This window comes from Pan troglodytes, chromosome 5 (genome assembly GCF_028858775.2).
Source record: "Pan troglodytes isolate AG18354 chromosome 5, NHGRI_mPanTro3-v2.0_pri, whole genome shotgun sequence".
NCBI lineage: Eukaryota > Metazoa > Chordata > Mammalia > Primates > Hominidae > Pan > Pan troglodytes.
In genome coordinates, this window is record NC_072403.2 from 51,318,380 (window position 1) to 51,343,379 (window position 25,000).

Consider the following 25,000-nt stretch of genomic DNA (forward strand, 5'->3'; position numbering starts at 1 on the left):
AACTAAGGGAGTTATCTCTGCATCAGGTTTAGTTAACTTTCATAAAAAGAGGAAAAAAAGACACATCCTATATCACTATTGACTGATTAGGTTTGGAGTATGTGTGTGTGTGTATTCATTCTTCCTTTTTCTCATTTACTTATGCAGGTCCACTATGCAATTAAAGTTTTCCTTTTTTTCTAGTTAGAATCAAGAAAAATGTGAACATGATGATTTACCTGTATGCTCTGAATTGCATCTTTCTTCTTATGTAATAATACTTTTTTTTTTAACTAGAGTAATGAATTTTAGTTTTTAAAGGATTGGGTGCCATGCTTAATTTTACATTACAGATTCAAACTAGTGTTTTCATTTATCTTACTTTTGTATTATATAGATGCTGCATAACTTTTTTCTGATCAATTTAAGTAGAAAGTATGGCAAAGTGATAGTGTACTTTGTAAACCCTCAACATATTTATTTAAGAAACTTCAAAGAGAAACAAAGGGTGTGCACTGTTTTACTATATTGGCTTTCTGAGTTTTGGCTGGTTTCCCAAATAGCAATTTTTATATTTAAAAAAAAAGACAGACTTAACTGCTTGCAGACTTTTCACGCATGGAAGATGAAGAAAGCTTCTTTTGATGAAGTGTAATTATGTCCAAACAGAGCTGACCCCCTCCCCCTATATTTCTTATGATCTTAACTGAAGAAAGTAGGATTTTTCCTTTGAAGCAGCCGGGACTTGGTGGAGGATCTGAAATGCTACAGTCTGCTGCCAGAGGCAGGATGGAGAAATTGGTCCAGACTTGTCTTCAAGACTTAGACGGGGGGTAGGGGGAGTGGGTGGAGAGAGAAAGAAAAATTGATTTATCACTAATAATATATTTTTATATCACTGCATTAACATTGTATGAAAGGAAACAGCAATATCAAGCTGAGATGAAGAGGAAAAAAGGACAGAGAACACTGATAACAGATCACACTCTGAAAAAAAAATGGGTCAGTTTTTCAGTGGCAGGAAACCCTTTAACCTGCCTTTGTACCCTTTGTACCTGACCTGCTTTATAACAGACTCTTCCAGCTTCCTCTTTGATTTTCACACTTCTACATTTCTCTTAAGCTATTAAGTCTGGATCAACATGCTGCTACCATTGTATTTTCTTTCCTGGCTTTAAATATTTCTATTTTCAGTAGTGTTATAAAAAAACACCAAGTTCCTCAAATATTACACTTTTTTTTTTCTTTCCACTGGTAGAAACATAAACTCTCAGAAACTGAAAAACAATCTTAGATTATAAAGGAGTCATGTCACTACTGACTTTGACTTTATGGGTCATCTTATGACCACAACTTTTGAAAGTGCTAGAATAAAAGTAGAGCATCAGTGGAACTTGCATTAAGTTAGGAGAGGCTTAAGGTTTTTCATGGTTTTTCCTTTTTTTTATCCTTAATCTTTTAAAGAGAAGTGTTTAAAATGATTTTGGTCCTAAATTTTTTTTTGGTATGCTTTCTTTTTCCTGATGAAGCCATGGATGACACAATTAGTTATCTACTGACTGCTAGCTCCCTATTTGAGAGCCTACATTTTAAAATAACAGGCTGTATTTTATCACTTATGGAAAGTGATAAAAAGGGGATTTTTGAAAAAAAATTAATTTAAGGAAATCATGAATGCCCACATAAACATTTGACTTAAGAGGTGCATTATTATTATAGGATGAAGAACCAATTACTAAATTGGTTGGTAATTTCTGAAAATTTCTTCAACATTGCATACATATTTCTTCTGAAGGGGCAATAAGAAGCAGAAGGAGCCTCATTCACTTTTGCTGTAGTTGTTAATTACATCTTGATCCTTAGGGTCTGATTTTGGCAGATCATAGTTATACTTAACTACTTGTTTCCTCCCCCAAACCCATCTCTTTTTAAAAGCAGTTTTTTATAGAGAACTCATTCTACTCTGAAAATTTAAATGCTTTATACTTGAAGGGTGAATTTTATTTTTGGCTTTTGTTCCTACATGAGGCGTCGCCCTGAATTTAGGGGAAGCATAGATGACTTTTAATATCCTAAGTAAGTTGTAAAGGTCTCAAGTAGAACTGTTACCAAAACTGGTTTAAATAAATTTATGGACAATCTATTTTATCTTTTTTTCTTTTTTGAGATGGAGTCTCACTCTGCCACCCAGGCTGGAGTGCAGTGGCACCATCTCGGCTCACTATAACCTCCGCCTCCTGAGTTCAAGTGATTCTTGTGCCTCAGCCTCTTGAGTAGCTGGGATTACAGGCGTGCGTCACCACGCCCAGCTAATTTTTATATTTTTAGTAGAGACAGGGTTTCACCAGGTTGGCCAGGCTAGTCTTGAACTCCTGACCTCAGGTGATCTGCCCTCCTCCACTTCCCAAAGTGTTGGGATTACAGGCGTGAGCCACCGCGCCCAGCCGACAATCTTTCTACCAGGTTATTTAGAGACATTAAGGATAACTGAGATCTGTATATATCCTTGATTTATTAAGATGAGTGCCATAGATGAAAACTGACTCTGAAACACAGCCATGGGAGCCACTGTTAGAAAGGCAATCCTGGGCCCATAGACCACTAATCTGACCCCAAAATGGCACTTTAAAATGTTTTAGTGTAAATTAACTTTCAATCTAGAGATTCAGCTCTTTTACTTTTTGCGATCTTTCCATTGTTTTGAGGTTCTAACTTGGACCCAGTGGCTTCCTATTCAAGTTTCTGGTTTCTAATTCTGTAGGCTTTTAGTTTTCTGTAACTAGTTTAGACTCCTGGCTGGTTTATTCTTCTGGTTAGTCTTAATGTTTATAATAAAGCCTCTCTTTGCTAACCAATTATAAATTATTTAAATCCGTGTAATAGCCAATATAGTGGATAAAATATATCAATGACACTTTAAAAATAGATGCTTTCATCATCCTGAGATATTGCATTAGTCCATTTATGTTTACTGTTTCTTGGGCACATAGAGCTGATTGGGACGCATCTAGAAATAAATTACTTATTAATTTTTTTAAATGGCAAGTGATCAAGCCACTTAAGGAAGTGGCCAAGTGACAGAATATTTAAAAAAAAAAAAGAGCATTAATTTTAGGGTCTGAAAAATGAGGTTCAGATCCTCATTTTTTCATTTATTAGTTGTATGAACTTGGGTAAATTACTAAGTCTCTTGAGGCTTCAGCCTCCTTATTTGTGCAATGGGGGTGAGAGATCTAAGTGGGGAGGATTAATTGAGATAATGTGTATGAAGTGGCACTTAATACGTTTCTAATTGTTATTCACCTTTCCCTATTCAAACTGCACCCACCTCATTCCTGTCTTTTCTTTCCTGTTTTTTTCCCCTTGGCTATGGAAAAGTATAGCCAAGGAGACTTAAAACTATTTATACTCAGTAACAAATGATGTGCGTCTTAAACAGATTTTAGGAACTTACATGGTCTAGGTTGAAAAGGAAACCCATTCACTAGACTTGACAGCCAAAGACCTGTTCTCCATTAAGCCTTGTATATAACCTGTTCCATATTAAGCTTTGAAAAGACTGCATTAAACTTTGCATTGGTACATATTGTCAAAGATTCGTGTTTTGGTTTAATACTCTCAGTTTTCAGTAAGGGAAAAAGAATCTCTGACCAAAAAACAAAGCAAAACAAAATGAGCTTTTTAAAGGTCTGTTACAGGAGCAGACTAAATGAGTACTCTGGCCTGAGATTGCTGAATGTTTTATTGAGTCACTGTTTCACGCCCACCTCTTCCTGTCTTGTAACAGTTTGCAGTTTTGACTATCTGACATGATTAACCGTTGCAAATCTAACTGATTACAACTGTTAGTAAGTCTGTGCAACAGAGAATGGTATCTTCTTCTGGAGAAAACAGACATCCAAATATGCTACCAAACTTTTCCCTGTCTCTTTTCCCCTTCTTATTCATCGCTTTTAGCTCATTAATTTGAAGCATCAGATGTAATATTTCAATGAAGCACACCTTCTGCTAAAAGCAAAATTTGAGTTTATACTGAGAGATGTCCTGTTCATTTAGCAAAAAGTAAGTCACTGTCAGGGAGTTATTTCAAGATTTAACAGCAAGGATGTATGTTAGGGGAGGGGTGGACAGGGAGGAGAAAAACTTTGTTCCAGTAATGATGAAATCATCATACCACAGGCACATTAAGGCCAGGACAGGAGACACTGGCTCCTGTTAAAATGATTCCCATAAGAACTTTCCTCTTTTATCTTCTTATTGTAGTGCAGCTAAGCAAATGAAATGCTAAAGCTATGTGAAGTAAATAACATAATCAACAATGATTTACTATTGTTCTCTCGTGAGGTCATGACCCAACCCTAAATAAAGACTTCTAAAATTGTCTGTGCTTGGATGTGTTCCTGATGTTGGAGAAAACTGAAAGAAAAAGAACCTTCCTCAAGTGGACCAGGGTTTTGTTTTCATTACAACTGCTGCTACTGAGGAGCTTTTTTGGAATTGGAGTCTTCCTGTGTAGCACTACAATGAGGACGATGATCTTGACTCTAAGCAAATTTGGAAATGTCCTAAAGTGGTCATCGGAGGGTTTCCAATTTAGAAGAAGGAGTCCTGCCTCTTGTCTTTGTTTCATTGCCTCCTTAGAGATGCTTAAATGCAATTTGGAAATCTATGCTGCTGTGTAATCATCAACACTGTTTTTTAATATTCACTGTATATTTTCCCCTTTTATATCTGCAGGCAAGAGTTTCACCTTGACCATAACCGTCTTCACAAATCCTCCCCAAGTAGCTACCTATCACAGAGCAATTAAAGTTACAGTAGATGGACCTCGGGAACCCAGAAGTAAGTACTCCCCTTTTTATTGAAGAAAGTAATAGAGTTTCCAGAGACCCTATGAGGAATTTATTCCAAATGAGTTAGTGTCACTTTCATGTCCATAGTGTCTTTGTGGACTTTGCTATCTGCATATATTTTTTTTAGTGAGGGAGAGTTAGTCAAACTTCAGAGTTAGTAGAAAATAAAACTACGGTTTTAACCTTTGCCACACAATCACTAAGGCCTCCGTAGCTTTGGGAAATGAGTGAATAATTATTCAGTCACTGTTAACTATTTGCTAAGAAATTTTGCTCATGAACATAATGGGGCAGAATAGACCCATGAGAGCTGAGGAAGAAAAGAGCAAACTTAAAAATCTTGAGCTTAGTCAAAAAGCACTGGCATATGTTTCCCATGGCCTAAGAATGTGTTTTAGCTTTTTAACTCGCCCACTCAATTCCCTTTATGAAGAGCACACTGCTTAATTACAAAGAATTTATTTGCAAATGATAACTTGCTTGATTGTTACAACACTGTTGTTTGGTCATGCTCTAGTAATTGTTATAGGTAGTTTTCTTTTAACAGATAGAGTCAAACCACGTTTAAATCCATCTTGGTTTATTTGTCTGTCTGGACATCCAGAAGGTTTCACCGGCAATCAGTTTCAGGTAGCGCACATAATCTATTTGGGCCAATATGTTTGTTCCTTCTAAATCTAAAATGACCGAGGTTTGCTTCCCCCACCCCCACCAAAAACTGCTTTGAACAAACTCAGCATAGCGGTATTTGAATATATTTAGAGATTAAAGATTATTTGATATATAAACCATTAACAATTGTGTGCCAATGGAAACATCATATAGAACTCTGCCTTTGCTGAGTGAATACATTGGAATCCTAACCACTGCATTTAGGGAGGTCAATTTGGTTTGTGGTGGAGGCATAGCTGGCAGAAGTACTTGTTCTATAACAATCAACCTGCGTAGACCATGAGAGTGGCATATCTTTTCTTCCCCTAAAATGAGAGAAAAGGTCTCATAAAGTTTTGCCTCTACCCAAGCAGCATACCTTCCTAGCAGTGGGAGCATATGGTGGGTCCCGTCCCTTTTGCTGCTGTCTCTTTTCACAAAGGCTGACTGCTTGCCTGAGCTAGGGAGGTTTCCTGCCTCAAAAGCAAGTCTTTCAGGTTTTTGTTTTCTTCTCCTTTCATGTGTATGGCATTCTTCCAGGTTCATAATGTTGAGTCAGTGCTGGCCCTGTCTGTTCAGTTTGGGAATGTCCTGTTAGGTGATTGCTGTACACATGTGTGTAAGCACCAAGTCTCTAGTCCTAAGGGCTAGTGGTTATGGAGTGCAGGTGAATAGAGCTTTGCCTGGTTTGGGGCTTTGCCTGCCTTTTCTGGATAGCCATAAGTTGGGGATGATGCCTTATGATGGAAGATGTCTTCTAACTTTTGGTCAGACTAGCCCCGGAATTCCTGAAAAGGCAGGACATCCATTTTAGTAATGCACATAGCAGGATAGTTGGTTTTTAAAATGTAGCACCGCTAATACTTATCTCTTAAAGATATTTCCTGCTGATCTCAGCTGCTTTTCTCAGTTCTTGGAAAAACCATTTGCGTGTGTTTGTGTGCGTGTGTGTGTGTGTATGTGTGTGTGTATGTTTGTGTGTGTATATGTGTACATACACACAAGAGTTGATGCTCAAAAGTTGATGGCTGGGAGAGGAAAGAGGGAAGGATAGGTGCTCCCTGTTCTGAACCATATGACAATAAGTGAGAAGGCAGGGTAGCTTTGGAAAAGTCACTTCTGTTTCAAGTGTGCATAGCAGTACCTTATTTCAGAGAGGTTTTTGTCCAAATTAGTCAATAGACTAATTTATAAAGGCAGAGAATTGCCTTGTAAAGGCAGAGAAGTGCTCTGAAAGCAGTGAGAGTTAGGAGTAGAGGGGCCAGGTGGTATACGTGGGACCTGAGTTCAAGCTTTGTGTGGTGCCCAGGGTGGGCGGTGGAAGCAGATACAGATCTGCAAGTGGTAGACCACCTGCCCTAGATAAGCCTGAGTAACATTTCTTATTAACTGAAAATATCGGTGAAAATGCGGGGTCATTTTCCTGACATCATAGGGTGACTTGACGAAGTCAGTGTCTGGAGAGAAGCATGGGTCTGCTTTGAGCGACAGCTGAATCCTACAACCTGGATTCTGTGCTGGATTATTTTTTTCCTCCCTGCTCTTGGCCATCCTGGGCATTGAATATTTGTAGCATAGCACTCTTCTCAATATGGTTCTTTAATTTTGACACTCCCAGGTGTGGGAAATGCACAATATTTCCAATTTTCTTAAACAGTGAGTATAATAGGAGTTTGATTAGTTGGTGCATATAATGTTAAATGGGAGATCCTCTAGAACACAGACTGGCACACGTTTTCTACAGAGTGCCAGATAGCAAATCCTTTAGACTCTGTGGGCCGTATGGTGGTCTTTGTCACAACCACTCAACTCTGCCATTGTAGCTCAAAAGCAGCATAAGCAAATACATACATTCATGGTCATGGCTATACAGGTTGAGTATCCCTTATCCAAAATGCTTGGGACCAGAAGTGTTTTGGATTTCAATTTTTTTTTTAATTTTTGGAATATTTGCGTATATAATGAGATATCTTGGGGATGAGACCCAAATCTAAACATGAAATTCATGTATGTTTCATATACACCTTATGCACACAGTTTGAAGATAATTTTATACAATATGTAAATAATTTCGTGGAAGAAACAAAGTTTGTGTTATGTACTTATGTGTGGAATTTTCTACTTGTGGCATCATATTGGTGCTCAAAACTTTCAGATTTTGGAGCATTTCTGATTTTCAGATTAAGGATACTCGATCTGTATTCCACTAAAATTTTACTTATAAAAATAATTGGTGGGCCAAGTTGTAGTTTGTCAACCCTTGCTTATGCAAAGTGGCTTATTTTATTGATCCTTAACAGAGAAGGGCTTTAGTAAAAGGCTTTCCTGGGGGCAGTGTTGGGGCAGGGGGAGTGGAACAATTTATATGCAATTGTTTAGCCTCCTCTCCCCCAAATTATAATTCCTTAATTAGTGGTTATTAGTCATAAAAGTAGTATACTTCTGTTTATCACTTATAGTGGCTTGAAGTTGAGGATTTTGTACTATCGGTTCCTATTGTTGGAATTTCACTCCTTCCTCTAAAGATCTGAATATATATTGAAAAGCCTGCTTCTGGTAGCTCAGCTGTTTGAACAAGGACAAATTCTGGGTTAACTGGTTGGGTCTTCATGTTGGACTGCTTGGATCGAAATCCCAACTCCATCATTTATTAACTGTATGGAGGCAGGCAAGTTACCTAACTTCTCTTTGCCTTGGTTTTCTCATCTTTTATGTGAGAATGATAATACCTTCCTCATCAGTTGCTGCAAGAATGTTAAATATTGTAATGTATGTAAAATGGGTAGCACAGTGACTGTCATGTAGTAAGTGTTCATTAAGTGTCAGCTATTATTACATCATTTTCTTTAGTGTCAGAGGTTGGCTGTAGAGTTTTGCTTATGGTATGCCTCTAGGAAACAGATACCATCTATAGATTCTGTTCTCTAGTATATTACTTTTTTCCCCCTGCAGATGGCTTTACTAATTTTTGCTCATTAGTAAATGACACTAATAAGTATTATAAATTATGCCTGAGCAGATATTCATGCTGCTCAGGGAAAGCTGTGCAGAACTGATGATAAATTTAATTTGTTTGCAGCAAAGTCCAAGAGCAGATGCTATGGCACTAGTACCCCACTGTGAGGCCTTGCCTATCAACGCATCTGCCAAGACTTGCTTTTCACTCAAAAATCCAAAAGGTTTCATCCTTCTATGTTTTCTGTCTCTGGCAGCTGAACCAGTGCTGTCACATCACAAACAACTTCTTTTCTTAATATACACATCTGGCGTTGGCAGTTGGACTAACTTCATAAGAGCACATGATCATCACTCATTACAAGATTAAAAAGTACCCTATGGCATCATTGATGTTTTTTAACTTTGATCTTTTGCAGTTGTGATTCATCTCGGTTATAAAACTTCCCTTTAAAGGAACATAGCCGATGACTTATTAGAACCTTCATCTTAAGTAGCGTAAACATGAAAATGGTACACATCTTTACAAAATGCCATTTATTTTCTTTGCCAGCTTATCATTTTAAGAAATGACATCATACTTAAGATCCCAAATTTGTAAGTCTTGTGTTTAGGCAAGGCATTTTGACCTTCTGTTGGCAAGCTAGCTCTGAAGAACAACTGTCAGCCAGAGAAGTGGTGTAGCAGCAGCAGCAATAGTAATGCATTTAGATACCTAGCTCTTTGAAACATCGGTTTCTATTAGGATCCCTTGTTCCATCTGTGGACTTGGTTCCACCTCCAGTCTGATTTAAATAATTTCTACAGAAATGTGAAAACTTGGTTAGCAACATCATATTGTATAGAAGTGGTTCAGAGTTAGGGAAGAGGACTGATGGGAGAAGGTATTATTTGTTGTGCAGAGGATGGAAAAAGTAAATAAGCTTACATAGGATACTTTAAATTCTCTTGCTGTATTTTTTAGTTGTCTATTACTAAATAATAAACTACCCTCGAATATAACATCCAGTTTATTATTTCTTATGATTCTGTGGGTTGATTGGGGTTCATCTGGATGGTTTTTCTATCTGTCAGGCTTGGGGTCTATCATGTAGCTGCAATCAGATAGTGGCTGGTGCTGGAACATCCCACATGCTTCATTTATGTGTCTGAAGCCTTGGTGGGATGGCTGCAGGTTGGGCTCAGCTGGAATGATGCAACAGGCCCCACTGCATCTCTTTCCATATAATCCTGGATCCTCTTCCTCTCCACGTGGCCTCTCCATGTGGTCTTTCCCGCTGAGTCTGACTTCTCACATGGCGGCAGCTCAGGGCTCCCTGAGGTACAAAAGTGAGAGTTCTCAGGCCTTGCTTTTTTTTTTTTTTTTTTTTTTTTGAGATGAGGTCTTGCCCTGTCATCCAGGCTGGAGTACAGTGCCATGATCATAGCTAACTCCAACCTCAAACTCCTGGGCTCAAGTGATCCATCCTCTCACCTCAGCCTCCTGAGTAGCTGGGACTACAAGTAAGTGCCACTATACCTGGCTAATGTTTACATTTTTTGTAGAGATGGGGTCTCACTATGTTTCCTAGGCTGGTCTTGAACTCCTGGCCTCAAGTGATCCTCCTGCTTTGGCCTCCTGAGCAGCTGGAATTATAGGTGTGAGCCACTGCACCCAAGGATGTTGGGCCTTCTTAAGGATTAGGCTCAGAACTGGCATGGAATTGCTTCCTCTAGATTTGATTGGTTGAAGCAAGACACAGGTGCAGCCTGGATTTAAGGGAAAAAAACCACCAATGGTGTGAATGTTGGGGGATGTGGTTCATGACACCAATGTCATCAACTTACATAAGTGCTTAGCTGGCAGTTGTCATTGTCACAACAGGAAAAATTATTCTTTTCAAGGTGCCATCTTCTGAAAGGACTCTTGGCTTTTTCAATCTAGGGGACATTCAAAGAAAATTACTCCAAATTTACTAGTCTAATCGTAGTGTCATTCTGAATTGAACAGATTTGGTAAATATCAGATGAATTAGTGGTGGGTATTCCCTTGTGGTGCTTGGTATTAGCAGATCACTACTCAAGTGAGAAGAACATTAGATGTTTGAACAAAAAGAAGTATGAGCCTTGCCCAGCAACATGACAAGTCTATAGCAGAAATATCTTATGAATCCTCAGATGGTTAAGATTAGAGGTTTTTTTTTCAATTTTTAAAATTTTTTTTCGAGATGGAGTGGCATGATCTTGATCTAGGCTCACTGCAACCTCCATCTTCCAGGTTCAAGCAATTACCCTGCCTCAGCCTCCCAAGTAGCTGAGATTACAGGCGTGTACCACCATGCCTGGCTAATTTTTATATTTTTAGTAGAGACGGGATTTTGCCATGTTGGCTGACTGATATCGACCTCCTGACCTCAGGTGATCTGCCCGCCTCGGCCTCCCAAAGTGCTGGGATTACAGGCGTGAGCCACTGCGCCTGGCCAAGATTAGAGGTTTTATACTTTGTATCATCCAACTTTGAAATTCTTGCTTGCTGGCACCTTGGCAAACCTACTGCCTGACACATGTGAGTGGGTTTCTAAAAATTTTTGTGTGTCGGGTCTCAGGTAGGTAAACCGTATTTACTCTCAAGGAGATACCAAAGCTGTGAATTGTGTACTTCCTGCCAGGGCACTGGCATTCACCACTGATCAGCCAGCCACCTGTCTCGACCTGGTGGGAAAAAGGAGAAGCTCTGCCTTTTTCCCTCCGGTGATCTAGCTCCTTTCTTGCAAGCTCAGAGTACATGGCTGCAACATTTCTCTGCTTGTCTTTGTGTGTGGCTTCAGTAAGGGTCCGGGGCTTAGGTTAGTGAGAGGTTATCTGGAAGTATAGGGTACTGTTGGTATTTCTAGGCTTGCCTTAGTATCCTGCTTCACTCAGCTTGTTAGGCTTAGGTCCTGCAGCTAAACTACTTTCTTTTCCTGTTTGCTTATTCTCAGTTGTGCCCAATTCATCAACAAATCTGTAATTGTTCAGAGAAGTTTTATTTCTCTATATTTTTGAGGCATGTCCAATTGCAGAAGTTTTACCTTAACAAACTTGAGTTAACAGACTTAACGAAACAGGTGGTGTAGGCAAGACATCATCTCATTTTTCTCTTACGCTGTTCCACCTAGTTCTGGGACTGCTTTCCAGCCTGGTGAAGGGTGGAGAGAATGGAGGGGTTGACATTTTTCTCTTCCTCATTCCAGCTGATGTCAGCGGCAGCTCACTTTTATCCTCCATTACTTTTCATCTTAGTTGGGTGAAGGAATAGACTTTTTATGCCAAAGGCTAGCCCATGACTTTTGCTTATTTACCAAAAGAGGATGCTTATTTTATTTTATTTTATTTCAGATGGAGTCTTGCTCTGTCTCCCAGGCTGGAGTGCAGTGGCAGGATCTCGGCTCACTGCAACCTCCACCTCCTGGGTTCAAGCGATTCTCCTGCCTCAGCCTCCTGAGTAGCTGGGATTACAAGTGTGTGCCACCACACCTGGCTAATTTTTTGTATTTTTAGTGGAGACGGGATTTCACCATGTTGGCCAGGCTGGTCTCAAACTCCTGACCTCGTGATTCACCCGCCTCAGCTTCCCAAAATGTTGGGATTATAGGTGTGAGCCACCGCGCCCGGCCCAGGAAGATGCTTATTTAGAGATTGGTCACATGTGAAATAAGGTGAGGGTACATGTAAAATATGTTGGATAGAGGGACAGCAGATGTATTTTTTAAGATTATTTGATTCTTCTGGACACAGTTCTTGCATTCACATTCTTGCAGTCTGTGAGGATGATTTGAAAAAACCTTGATAGCCTTTGCGCCATGCCCCAGATGCTGCAGGCCTGGGTTTTAGTCCTTAGCACAAAGCATTAGTAGAGAAGCCCTTAACTTCCTGACTTTCAGACTTCCCCTGGGTTCTTCACTGTCTCCGAAGTGCCCAAGGAATAGAATTTATGGGTAAATGCCATGTTTTGATATTTACAAGTTGGCAAATACAAGCAGCAATTTGATTGTCATAGATATTAATCACTTGGCTACCAGTATATAAAACATCGTTGAAAATCTTTAACTTAAGAGAATAATAACAGTAAGAAAACCCCACTGTTCTCTGTTTCCCTTTCTTCAAGAAGGGTGAGGGGGGCGGGGGGATGGGTCAGAAGCGCTGGTGGAGGTTATGTCTGGTGGTTGGTGGAATGTGCTCTTGAGAAGACCAGTTTTAAATATCTTTCAGTCCTTTTTTTTTTGTTGACTGGCTGTCAGGAGCTGGGAAGATAGCCAAGAAGGAAATGACACATCGAGAGGCATTTTGTGTTGTGCAACATTCTGTGGAACTGATGCAAGGATATATGGCCTGTTTACACATTCCTTCGCTCGCAGACTGCATGGCAGTAATTTAATTCAGCAGCACATGGCATGCTGCAGCAAGGAGCTATGGCATTAACATCCTTTCATGGCAAATTATCACAGCCGTTAAAACATGCTCGTGTCCCTCCTTTGCACTCTTCCCTGGCTTCCCAGCTCTGAATGTGCGTTTTCATTGTATTGGACTTGTGTTAACAAGGTGCTGTAGCTTTCACAGCAAGAGCAGTTTCCACATGCATATGTTCCAGTTGATATATTTACTTCTAACTAAATATAGCATGGCAAGTTTTCAAGTGATATGTGTTCTAAAAACACATACATGCTTGATCCAAATGTGTCAGTAGTTTGTATCTTAGTGTAAGTCAGAGATCATTCATTCTGAAAATAGTGTTAGGGACTTGACAGGGACTTGAGAGAAAGAGGTTCCCCTCCCCCCTTTTTTTTTGTCTCTCTCTCTTTTTTTTTTTTTTTTTAAATAAAAATGACCTTTCCTTCTCAAGAAAGATAATTCCTGATAGATCACTGAAATACTCTGTTCACCTCTATTTTGTTTGTGCCATGGCAATTTCTTCAAGGAAGACTAGACCAGTGAATAGGACATACTTAAAAATAGCAGGGAAAAAAAAGATTTGTTGTATTGCTTTTTCCATTCATAGCTGTCCGTACCTAGCATTTTTATAGGATACATTTATGATGTCAACTAAAGAACATCTTTGGCCTTCACATAAAATCTCTAAAGTTTTTATTTAAGCAGGTATAAAAATAATTAATTGCTCTTGTTTGTTCAAGTAATTTTGGAAATTAAGAAAAGGCATAAATACCATTTAGGTCTAAAATATTAATTCAAGATCATATGTAACAGTTAAAATAAAAGACTGTGTTTGTAAGTAGCAAAGGAAGGGCTCCAGTTCTCATAATTTCTCTGCTACTGCGCACTGGTGGTGAAAATCTATTTGTTGGAAGACCAAAACCCTTCATTAAAATTTAGGATTAAGGCTTAAACCCAAGCACCCCTGGAAAAGGTAACTGAGACTTAAATTCTTATTAAGATAAAAACAAGTGACATAGAATCATTTTTTGGGAAGTAGGTTTTGGAAGATAGGGGGAGAGTGGTCAGTGAAATCCTGGGTACTAGAACGTAAACAGTGAGTGGCAGTGTGCAGCAGGCAGGACCTTTGCCGGCCTTGAGGCCAGTGGTTGCCAACTTCAGGCATCACAGTTTTGCTGCAGGTCAACTGTAGCAATGAGCATTCCTGATGCTTTCCAGTTCTGATATACTCTTAAGAGTGCAAGATTTTGTTATTGAAAGGTGAGAGTTTTGGGTTTCTGTATTTCCATATCTCTCTCTTTTGCAAATGTTTTCCTTTCAGAGTATTCCTTTTCTGTTGTTCTAGATACATGCTAGCTTTCCTACTCTATTGGTTTGCAAGTTATCATTGAATGTGTTTCTTTTATTTTAGTATTATCTTTACCATTTTAATATGTATATTTGTCTTATTAAAATTAATCATGATCTCTGTCCACACAAGAACTTTAGAATTCTTTAAACTGCAGTTTCACCCCCTCTCTTCTAATGTCGTTATCTGATATTTTAGTAGATCCTTGTTTTATATTTCCTGGATTAGTCATTATCGGTGTTTAAAAAATGTTTATACTTGTATTTATCCATTATGTTTATTGATTCATTTGCTTATCATTCCTTCTTTCACCTTAGTTCTTCCTTTTAAGTTGAGTTTGCTTTTTTCTTGATGTAGATCCTTCAGTAATTCCTTCAATGAGAAACTGTTAGTGTGAAACTCTCAGAGAGTTTTTATTCCTGAAAATGTTTGCAGTTGTGTGTGTTAGCTGCTGCCAATATGCGGTGATGTGAGAGGCATTCTGCTGAAAGCCTGTCTGCTTTGAGTGCCTGAGATCCACACTTCCAGTCATTCCTTTGTATTGAAACTTTCAGGTCATTATTATCAGGTTAGCTGGAGTAGTATTTAAGGAAATGGAACACAGGACAGATAATATTCATGAAAGATGGTGGAAGGGAAATGTTTCTAAGCTCCTGTCACTCTGGAGAACTCTGGAGAGGTCTAGGGTCAGTGAGTGGGGAGGAGGTCAGAGAGAATGTTCCTGCAGAGGAGAAAGCAAACGGGGAGGAAATTAAATCCCTTATTTTACACTTTTGCCATGGGCAGGCACTGAGTTGCTTTGGAACTTTTTATCCAAATTTATGTTAAAGAACTCCATCATTACACTTGCTCTGCAGAGGTCATGTGGCTGTTGCTCCCTGAGCAACCGGAGCAGGAATCCTTAGATATTGGTGTCCACACGTTTCTGTCATTTTGGTGAGAGTATAGGACTCAAAACCACAAGAGCTGTCTTTTGTAGGGTAAACGAATCAATGAATTAAGAAGAGGGAAGAAAATAATGTGTGGACTAGAGGAACATGGTTTAAAAGGGCCAGGAGACCACGATCTGGGGTGAGACTAGCTCTGGGCAAGGTGGATCGGGTGACTCCAGTGCTGGCTCGGTGTGTGTCTTCCTGGGGTTGTGCAGTAGTTGGCGGGTGGGGAAGACATCAGATGACACTGAAGCAAGCTGGTGCTTTCTGCCTTTCCGTGAACTCTCAGAATGCATATGTACCCTCCACAACATGCATTCTCATCTTCTCATTTACCTCCTTGGAGTTAAATTTTATGAGATACAATCTGGGTAAAAACGCTAGCATGTATTTTGGTTGCAGGGGATACTCAGGATGATTAATCTGGGCCTTATGCCTCCTTAGGATTGGCCCAGGAAATTATTAGTAGGCAAAGATGGGCCCTTCAAGGAGATGATGAAGGTACCAAATGCAGGTTGTTCTACAGGAAGTGAGGAGAAATATAGATGTGTAAAAAGAAGGGTGAGTGTGAAGTCTGGGTTACTAATTCTAGAGCTTTGGTTTCTGTTTCACCCCCTCACTGTTTACTCCAGCCTACAAAAACAAGTGACAATGTGTTTTCTACCATGAAGGCTATTTCAGAGTAGCTTAACAGGGAATTAATCTGTAAGGGTAGTTTGTGTTTAAGAGGTGGATTCCCTTATGGCTAAGGGGATTGGAGGACTCAGGAATTCTTCTTTTGAGACCTCATTGCCATCTTTGTGACCTTAAGCAAACCACTAAACTTTTCTCTACTTCTATTTCTTCATCTTTCAAATGGAAATAGACATGAAGGCAACTTCACAAAGTAGCTGGGAGTAACTCCTAAGGAATGATCATAAAGTACTTGGCACACATGAAGGGCAGCTTAAATACCAAATAGTAATTATGTAGCGCCTTTCTGCCAAGGAGTTCCAAATGCTTAGACATTACCTCAGTGATTCTCTGTACATCCCTCTGAGGGAGGCATTATGCATTTTACACATAGGTAAACTGAGGCATGGACATCTGAGAACTCATTTGTCCTATGTTACTCTGCAAGTCAGCAGATGATTTATAGAGACAGGCAAGGATTCCAGATATTTTCCTGTTTATCCTGTTGTCATTTGTCAAGTCTGTGTAAGTGTTGGGCCCAGGGGATTCTTGGTTGATGTGATGAAGCAGTGTTACATAAGAAGCATGCTTAGTGCTGCAGTAGCATCGCTGAATAGTACAGAAGTCAAAGTTATAAGGCCTGGCACAGAGTGGGCATGCAGTTCATGGATATAGGCATGTTTGTTGAATGAGTATTGAATTCATTTTAGTATAACAGCTGAAAACACTGAATTTTGTGAGATGAAAATAATACATTGTATAATTAACCTCAATAGAATCTTACTTTGAATACCAGTGAAATGAATTTAGTACTTAAAAAATTAACTTTAAAAAATTGCACAAGTGAAAAAATTGCACACTAGAAAATAAAAACTAATAATAAAAAAGAAGAAGACAGAGATCACTCATAATTGCATCTCCCAAGATTACCACTACTAACATCGTGATGTGTATCTCCCAGATATTCTGTGATAGATAATGCTGGTACTGTTATGAAAGATAACAGAAGTTGGGGAAATAACGTCAGGAAAATGATGGAATGCTACAGAATGGCATGACCACATTGAAGCTCAAAGGAGAGCAAATAACTGGAAACGAGGATAATTGCTGTAAGGAAAAGGAGCATGACAATAGAACCGACAATTGTTTCCAGTTAATGGCTGCCTCTGTGATGTGAAGGGCCTGTGCTGCCTGAATGATGTGGGACTAGATGGATCTGAGAAAGATCCGTTCCTCCCCCAACCCTGTCCCACCACTGAAAATACCATCTCCCTTTAAAATAGCTGACAGAGCCTTTTTTTTGGTGACAATTAGAGATGTGTTTTAAAATGTAAATATTTCCGGCATGGGAACATTTATTCATTCAAAAAATTACTTTTGAGTGCTTACTGTTAGCCAGGTGCCAGGCAGGCGTGATCCTCCCTTTGAGGAGCCTACATTCTGTAGAGAAAAAAGGCAAGAAACAAGTAAACAAACATTTCTCTATAATCACATCTAATTGCAAATTGTGATAAGTGCTGTAAAGGGAACTGATGTCATAGTAAAGAGTAATGGAGTGGGAGGGAACAGGATGGAACCTATTGAAGAGTGGTCCAAGGAAGGCCTGTCTGGGGAGATGACATTGGAGCACAGACCTAAAGGGTGAGAAGAAGCCAGTTTGAGGAAGAGTTGGGGGAAGAGACATCAAGGCAAAAGGTACATTGTGTGCAAACCTTGAACACAGTCAGTATCAGAATCTAATACCTAACTTTGCAAGGTGAGAGGGCATTAGCAATGCCTACATGGTTGGGAAGAGGTTGCAAAAAAAGGAGACTGGACTCACACACCCAAAAGTGGCTGTTTATAATTGTACCCAAGGCTGGTGTGGTGTAATTAGAGGAGCACAAAAGGACTCTTCATGTTCATCCCTCCTGGCCCCAAACCACTCTCTTATCATTCTCACCAGGTGCCTGAGATTCTTCTTCGAGTTAAGGCTTCGAGGACAGGATGTTCATAGATGTTATCTACAAAGGATAACACATTCTAAGCCATTTTTGGTGAACAACTTGGTTTAAATAAGTGAATCAAATCAGATTAGCTAGATACTTATTTTATAGCAGAGGACCACAAGACCCAAATTGGTAGGGAAAGCAGGTTGAGAAAGACCTTGAAGAGCACTGGTGAGAAAAATCGAGTGGGAGGAGGTGGAGGGGGAATGGCTTGTCTGTAGCTGGAGCTCCGTAAGAATTCTGGGTCCCGAATAACATGTTTTCTTAGATAAAGAGCAATAGGAGTGGGCTTGAACTAAAAATAACCCAAACAAAGCTGTAGGCTACCTATATAAGTAGATTCTCTTAGGACTATGTGTCATGCAGTAAAGCCTTGGCTTATGTGGACAATGAGAAGCAATCCCAAAGGTGATCTGGGTTTCAGAACATAAGAGCAACATGGAAAACTTCAGAATGTTTAGCGAAGAGCATTGATGATGATTAAAGGCTTGTAAAATTGAACCTATGAAGATAAGTTGAAAGACTTGGGATCGTTTAGCTTCAAGAAGAGGAGACTGAAAAATGACTTAATAACAGACTCAAAATTATGAGAGTTATTAAGCTATGTATGGTGACCAGCTGTTTTGTTTCTGGCAAGGTCAGAGAAAGAATAGGTTTCAACTGAATTAGGTTAGATTTAAAGAAGAACTTCTTGACTATAAGAATTGTTAAATAGTACAGGTTGCTGAAGGATGAGGGCTTGAATGGAGGGCTTTTCAAATACCTTCCATTTTAGTGCTTCTCTGTGTGTTTATAAAGTGCAACAAAATGCCACCTTTCTGCTTTCAAAATCAAAGGCATGATTTCTGTTTTCCATTATAATTCTGAAGCTCAGACTCACAGAGGTTTGTGGACATAAATAATGAGGGTAATTTGTCTTGATTCAGTGGCCATTAGAATCTTTAATTGAGAAAAATATGACCAAAAAGAGAAACAGATCTGCCATATGATCAAAAAATTGTTACTGATAATCAGAATAGGTGCATTATTAATTTTGGACTGAGGAGGATAATGTTTTATTGTTAGAAAAACCCACGTTCATTTGATTTGTATATTCCAGATAGAAAAGGTAGGGGGCTTTATGAAATTGATTCATTTTTGTCTGTTCCTTCCCTACTGGGAGAAATTAAAAACATTTCCAGGTGACACCAAAGTTCGTATAACCTGGAGCTTGAGTGATGCAATCCAAAAATCAACCTCAAGGAATTTATTGTCACAGGGAAGGAAAGAGAGAGGAAATAGGCAGGATTTATTTCTGAAAACAGAAAGCTTCATGCATTTAAAGGCTGGCAGAGAAGTGAAGTTGAGCAGAGCAAGTCTGAGAAAGGCTGGCTGAACACACCATTCCTTTCAGCTTTGGAGCTGGAGCTGCAGGAAAGAAAGAGCCCTGTTTTCAGGGTTAACTTTTCTTGGAGAAGCCAAGCATCAGAGTTTGTATTTTTAAGTTTATTTTTTAATTCATTCTTTTGCTTATTAAATACCTGTCTGAGCAACTTTTGTAATAATTAATTAGTACACCTGCACATGGTTTGCTTTAAGCACTCACTGATAGCTCATTGATGAAACGATGAGAAACAAAGCATGTGCACACACACACAGACACACACACATGCACACGAACACAGTGTTTTAGATGAGTTCTTGTTTTGAACTAAGTGCATACAATTTTCTCTAAGGAAAAAAAATAATCAAGAGACCAAAGAAACAGACTTCGAAACAGGTGACACAACAAGGAAGAAGGCTGAGTGGGTGTGGTGCCAGGCTAGGGGAAAGGAAAAATACTCAGAAAGCCTATTTTTCTTTCCTCCCAAAATAACTTGGGCTCCATGGCTCATTAAGAACATTTAGACCCTTAGCCACTACACTTTACCCTTCCAAAGCACCATCACTGGTGGAGAACCACCCACAGTTGAAGGTGGGTCAGAAGTCACAACTTGCTTTCTTCCACTGCCCTCCTTTCTTCATTGTCCATGACATTTTCTTAGTGGTCCTTGGCACTTCTTATGTCCTTCTTATGATTTTTACATTTGGGTCTCCCCCACCCCTCCCCCACATATGATTTATTTTCAAACCTCTTCTAAAGATTTGTAAAAGCTACAGCTGTCTCTTCATGGGAAAAGCCAACCTAAAGGGGATTAGTAGCCCTCCTTGTTTGCTGTGAGGCCAGAGGATTGATAGTGGGAAGGAAAATCAGCTGGAGAGAGGTTTGGTTTCCTCCTGTTGTTTATCTTTATAAAAAAGAACCCTCTTCTCAAACACTTTGCTATAGGAAAGGTCTCTTCATTACCTATGTGGGGACAGTGGAGGGCCAGTTCCATATTTTCTGCAGTAACTGAGGCTGGCTCTGTTTTCCTGAGGAATAAGCTGTGAAACTGAGGATATACTGGGTTATCTGAAGCAACAGAACACCCACTGGTATACCTACAAAAAGTGTTTGATTATCTGTTCTCCCCTGAGGACTTTACTTAAGACTTATAAACCAGTCTCCCTTTCCTTAAGAGGTACTGTGATAGAGACAGAGTGAGAGCTTTCAGTGGTCAGGGCTTTCTAGAAGGCTGGACACATGGCCATGATAATGCCTAAAGCACAATCAAGAAGGATGGAGGCTTTTATGAAGGTCTTGAGATTCAAAGGGAACAAAAGTGGATGGTTTGGAGAGTGTGCCAGTGAAGGTCCTGTGCTTCGATCATGTCTCAGGAGATTCCCACATTGACTCTCTTTGGGTATTTATGAAAGTCTACATTGTTGGCACAGATCTGACATAGCAAGGAAATTTGCTGGGGCCAGGGATCCAAGAGTTTTTGGATTGTATAATTAGGAAAGCATTGATGGTCCAAAACGCAGGATGAACATTCATTTTATTTTTTACAGAACATATTTTTGTCCCCTTTCTGTATATTATATATTGGTTCTATATTTTGTGAGACCTGGTGCAGCAGTTCCTTGGTAGAGCCAAATAGCCTGAATGAAGAGAAGGAGAGATGCCTCTTCCTTTGCTTTCATTCTAGATTGTGTTGGAGCTATGCTGAGGATGGTGAATGGAGAAACTGATTGTAGTTAATTTGTCGCCTCGTAGCCCAGTGGTAGCATTTGAATGGAAGTAAGTTAATGGAAAAGGACTTTGCAAGACATACCAGCCCCAACCACTCATTTTTGCTGAGGGTCAACCCACTGTCAGATATAGGTGGAGAAGCCCTTCTGTGGTATGGAGGCACCATTTCTTTATTCTCTTGTTAGGAAAACTGAAATATAAATAAATAAAAATTTGCAATTGAATTGGAAAAAATCTGACACTGAAGGATGAAATGTAGCTTTTGTAGCATGAGATTTGTGGCACAAACTGACCAGAGGAAGGAAATCTGATGATCTAGATAGATGCCTTTGGTTATTACCACTTTTGCTAAATGCCTCTCTGCTAAGAACTCAACAAGATGAGTCATCTCTTAGCTGTAAACAAAAACTTTTATGGGGAAGGGAGAAATCCTTGTGTTTGAAGGAATAGGTGGCATTTCCGGCTAATTTATAAATGTCTCCTTTCATTCCTTTCTAAATTGGGACAAATTGCTCCAAAAAGTCTATCAGAAGATTATGTATGTATGTAGGTATTTATCTATGTATGTGTGTGTGTATGTACTTTTGTTACAGCAATGAGCTCCTCCAGCTGAACCATAGCTGAGTTCTATTCCTACTTCTATTCCTGGTACTATTTGGTCAGTTCTTAGAATGGATTTTGATAGTTTTCACTTCAGGAAAACACAGTCTCAGGCCGGGCATGCTGGCTCATGCCTGTAATCCCAGTACTTTGGGAGGCTGAGGCAGGTGGATCACTTGAGGTCAGGAGTTCGAGACCAGCCTGGCCAACATAGTGAAACCCCATCTCTACTAAAAATATAAAAATTTGCTGGGCATGGTGGCAGGCGACTGTAATCCCAACTACTTAGGAGGCTGAGGCAGGAGAATCGCTTGAACCTGGGAGGTGGAGGCTGCAGTGAGCCGAGATCGTGCCATTGCACTCCAGCCTGGGCGACAGAGTGAGACTTTGGGAAGAAAAAAAAGAAAAGAAAACATAGTCTCACCATTCTCCTCCACATAAATGTGGCCAGGCTGTTGGAAAGCTCGTGGTTTAGAAATTATTTAAAACAACTGCGTTAGAAAATATTATTTGTACAATAGCATCTTAAATCCCAAGACCTCTATACAACTTACAAAGTAACTGTAGAAATTCAGGGAAATTCTTCTTTTTTAAGTTTTATTTCATTTTTAATTGACAAATAATTATATTCCAGTAAAATTCTAATGTTGATATTTAGATGCTTTTGTTCTTGGTGAGCTTGGTAATTAAAAGAAGGTAATTTTAGGAAAGAAAATCAGCTTAATAACGTATCCATATTGTTTATTTCTACGTTAATTGAGCAAACATTTGCACCATGGCTGCTCTGTCCAGGGCTTTTGAGAATGCTAAGTGCTGATGAAATAACTTTGAGAGTCTAACTTGAAAGGGCCTCCAGCAGAATTGAGTATAAACCCGAGATTAGCACCCGTAAAGGTCCATAAAGGACTTAATTTGTAGTCCTTTTATTTATCTTTAGCACAGTGTGAAGTGTGATGGACTAGGGTGGAAGGTGAAGGAGCAAGGTAAAGGGAGACTCCCGTGACAATCAGCAATACGCCTTTAAGTTCATTGGGCTTTGCTTATCTTTACTATGCCATCTTTTCTTCTTAGAGAAACTGCAATTATTATTGGTCACAAGAAATGAATATTCTCATGTACCTTACAAGATTTGTTTATCCTGTTAGTCTTTAATATCATTGTAGATAAATGCCCTGCCATTGTAGAGAGGTAATCATACTTTTAGTTTTTGATAATTTAGATTGTGTGGAAAAAATTCTGTTTTGGTGAAAATACGACATTGTTAGGACTAGTAACAAAAGCATATATATGATGCTCAGTGCTGCCAATTGTTTCTTTTTATATTTTAAATAACATTTACTTAATTTAATTAGTATATAAGAAGATCTGTTGTAAACATTTCAGAAAATTCAGAAAGCATTGAGAGAAAGGTAAAAGTCATTTGAAACTCAACACCAAAGATAATCTCAGTTAATATTTTGACGTAATTCCTTTTACTACTTTTTCCTAAATGTATTTGTATGTATGAATATATATTCACATATACTTTTTATTTTATACATTTTTGCATTTTCTAAACTGATTTTATTTTTTAATTATTCAAAGGAATTGACTGACCTATACCCTGAGTCTTAATCGCAAAATGGTAAATCCTGTTCGATTAAAAATGAACATTTTGAAAATTGATTTACAAAAATTGGTATAAAATCTATTCCTTTAAAAACATTACAGCCCACTGCATTATTTTCTGATATGGTTGCCTGCCTCAGAAGACAACTCATATGAAGTGTACATTCTTCTCCTTGCTTTTCTTCTTGTCTCTTTTTTCCTTTTATCTCTGTTCTGTTTTACAGGTGCTCACAAGATGTTTGGTATGCTAATCGAATAAGAATATGCTATGTTGGGCACTCTAAGCATGCTTTGAGGGTCTCTTGGGTTTCCTCTTCAGACTCCCTCAAGGCTCCATCTCTTTATGTCATCTTTTGGAGTGGCTTATGTATACCTTAGCATAGGATGCTCAGACCTGCCCTATGGGCTGGGTTTTCAGAAAATAATATATTCTATATTTGCATAGCATACAAAGTTTGTAATAACACTGATGACTTCACAACAACTCTGTAAAGCAGACAGAGAAGATGCTCTTTTACAAGTGAGAAAGAAGGCTGGAGAAATTAGAGAACTTGCCCAGGATCACACATCTGTGTTGAACATTTCATATTTGAAATTGGTTAGTATGATTCAAATCAAATTCAAGTTGGAAAAAGGTTCCTGCTGTGAATTTGAAGAAAAATGTGTAAGATGTCACTATTTTACCACATCCAAAATAATTTCAGATTACTCTAACTAGAAGCTAGCCAATTTTTATGTGCATTTTTTTGGGAGGAGGGGGCAAAAGTAAGTAGGAATCAGATACATGTGAAGAAAAAAACAATTCAAATCAATTTTGGGGGTTACATAGTTGTAGTTTTTGTTCTGAGTTGCTCTGGTGGAGGATCAAAGAAAAGCGGAATTAATGGAGAAAAAGATATATGTAGAAAAAAAGAAAACATTGCCTTTTTAGTGTAGCAGCTTGTTCATTACTAAGGATGGAAGGGAAAGGTAATGCTTAACCTTTCCCAACAGAAGAAGGCTGCAAGTCAGGGCAGGGATGGCTGAATCAGCAGGTAAGGTAGTTCTTTTTTCCTCCTGGACCATCTCCATAGGAGATAGGGTGACTGGAGAAGGGAAGGTGGAAGGAAGATCCCATGTCAGACAATGCTTTTTCCTATTTTTGGAATTCTAGAAACATGAAAGATGAGAGGATGTAGATTTGAAGACTCTAAAAATCCTGAAAAGTATAACATTTTCGGTTCATAAGTACATCTGGAAAAGAAGAAGCATTCTGCTTGGCACATGCTTTGCCTGAAGCTACTATGTCTACCTGGAAATGCAATTTGAATTATTATTATTTTTTATTTAACACTTGTAAAAACTAAAGCAGCCTTTCTAGTGTGACTTTTGACATCAAGGAGGCTAAGTGAAGTAGAGAAAAGTAGGAGACTAGGTTGGGGAGGCTGGCCCATAGAACAAAGTAGAAGAAATAAGCCAGGGCAATGGCAGCTTGGCTGATGAGAGCCTGGGACTGAGTGGAAAAACATAGAGGCCCAGTCAACCATTGTGGTTAAAAGCTTTGTGAAAAGTGTGCAGAGGTGGCTCTAAAATGCATTTGCCTGGTTAATATGACAAGGAAGCTCACAGGCATATGAAGGTTTAACAGGCAAAGAAGGCTCTCTGACAGACTATATGGGATCTAATCAAATGCAATGATAAATCCTGGGATAGGATTTTTTTTTTTTTTTTTTTTTTTTTTTTGACAGAGTTTCACTCTTGTTACCTAGCCTGGAGGCTGGAGTGCAATGGCGTGATCTCAGCTCACTGCAACCTCCGCCTCCTGGGTTCAAGAGATTCTCCTGCCTCAGCCTCCTGAGTAGCTGGGATTACAGGTGCCTGCCACCACGCCTGGCTAATTTTTGTATTTTTAGTAGAGACGGGGTTTCTCCATG

General features: G+C 39.1%; 1 protein-coding gene across 3 annotated transcripts in view; it reads left to right on the forward strand.

The window, feature by feature from the left end:
- RUNX2 (RUNX family transcription factor 2) overlaps positions 1–25,000 on the forward strand; it is a 223,234-nt gene that overhangs the window by 105,115 nt on the left and 93,119 nt on the right. For all 3 annotated transcript variants that reach the window (XM_001142127.6, XM_024357232.3, XM_001142454.6), the window contains exon 5: positions 4,717–4,821. In XM_001142127.6, the coding sequence (XP_001142127.3) occupies positions 4,717–4,821 (105 nt within the window). The remainder of the gene's footprint in view (positions 1–4,716; positions 4,822–25,000) is intronic.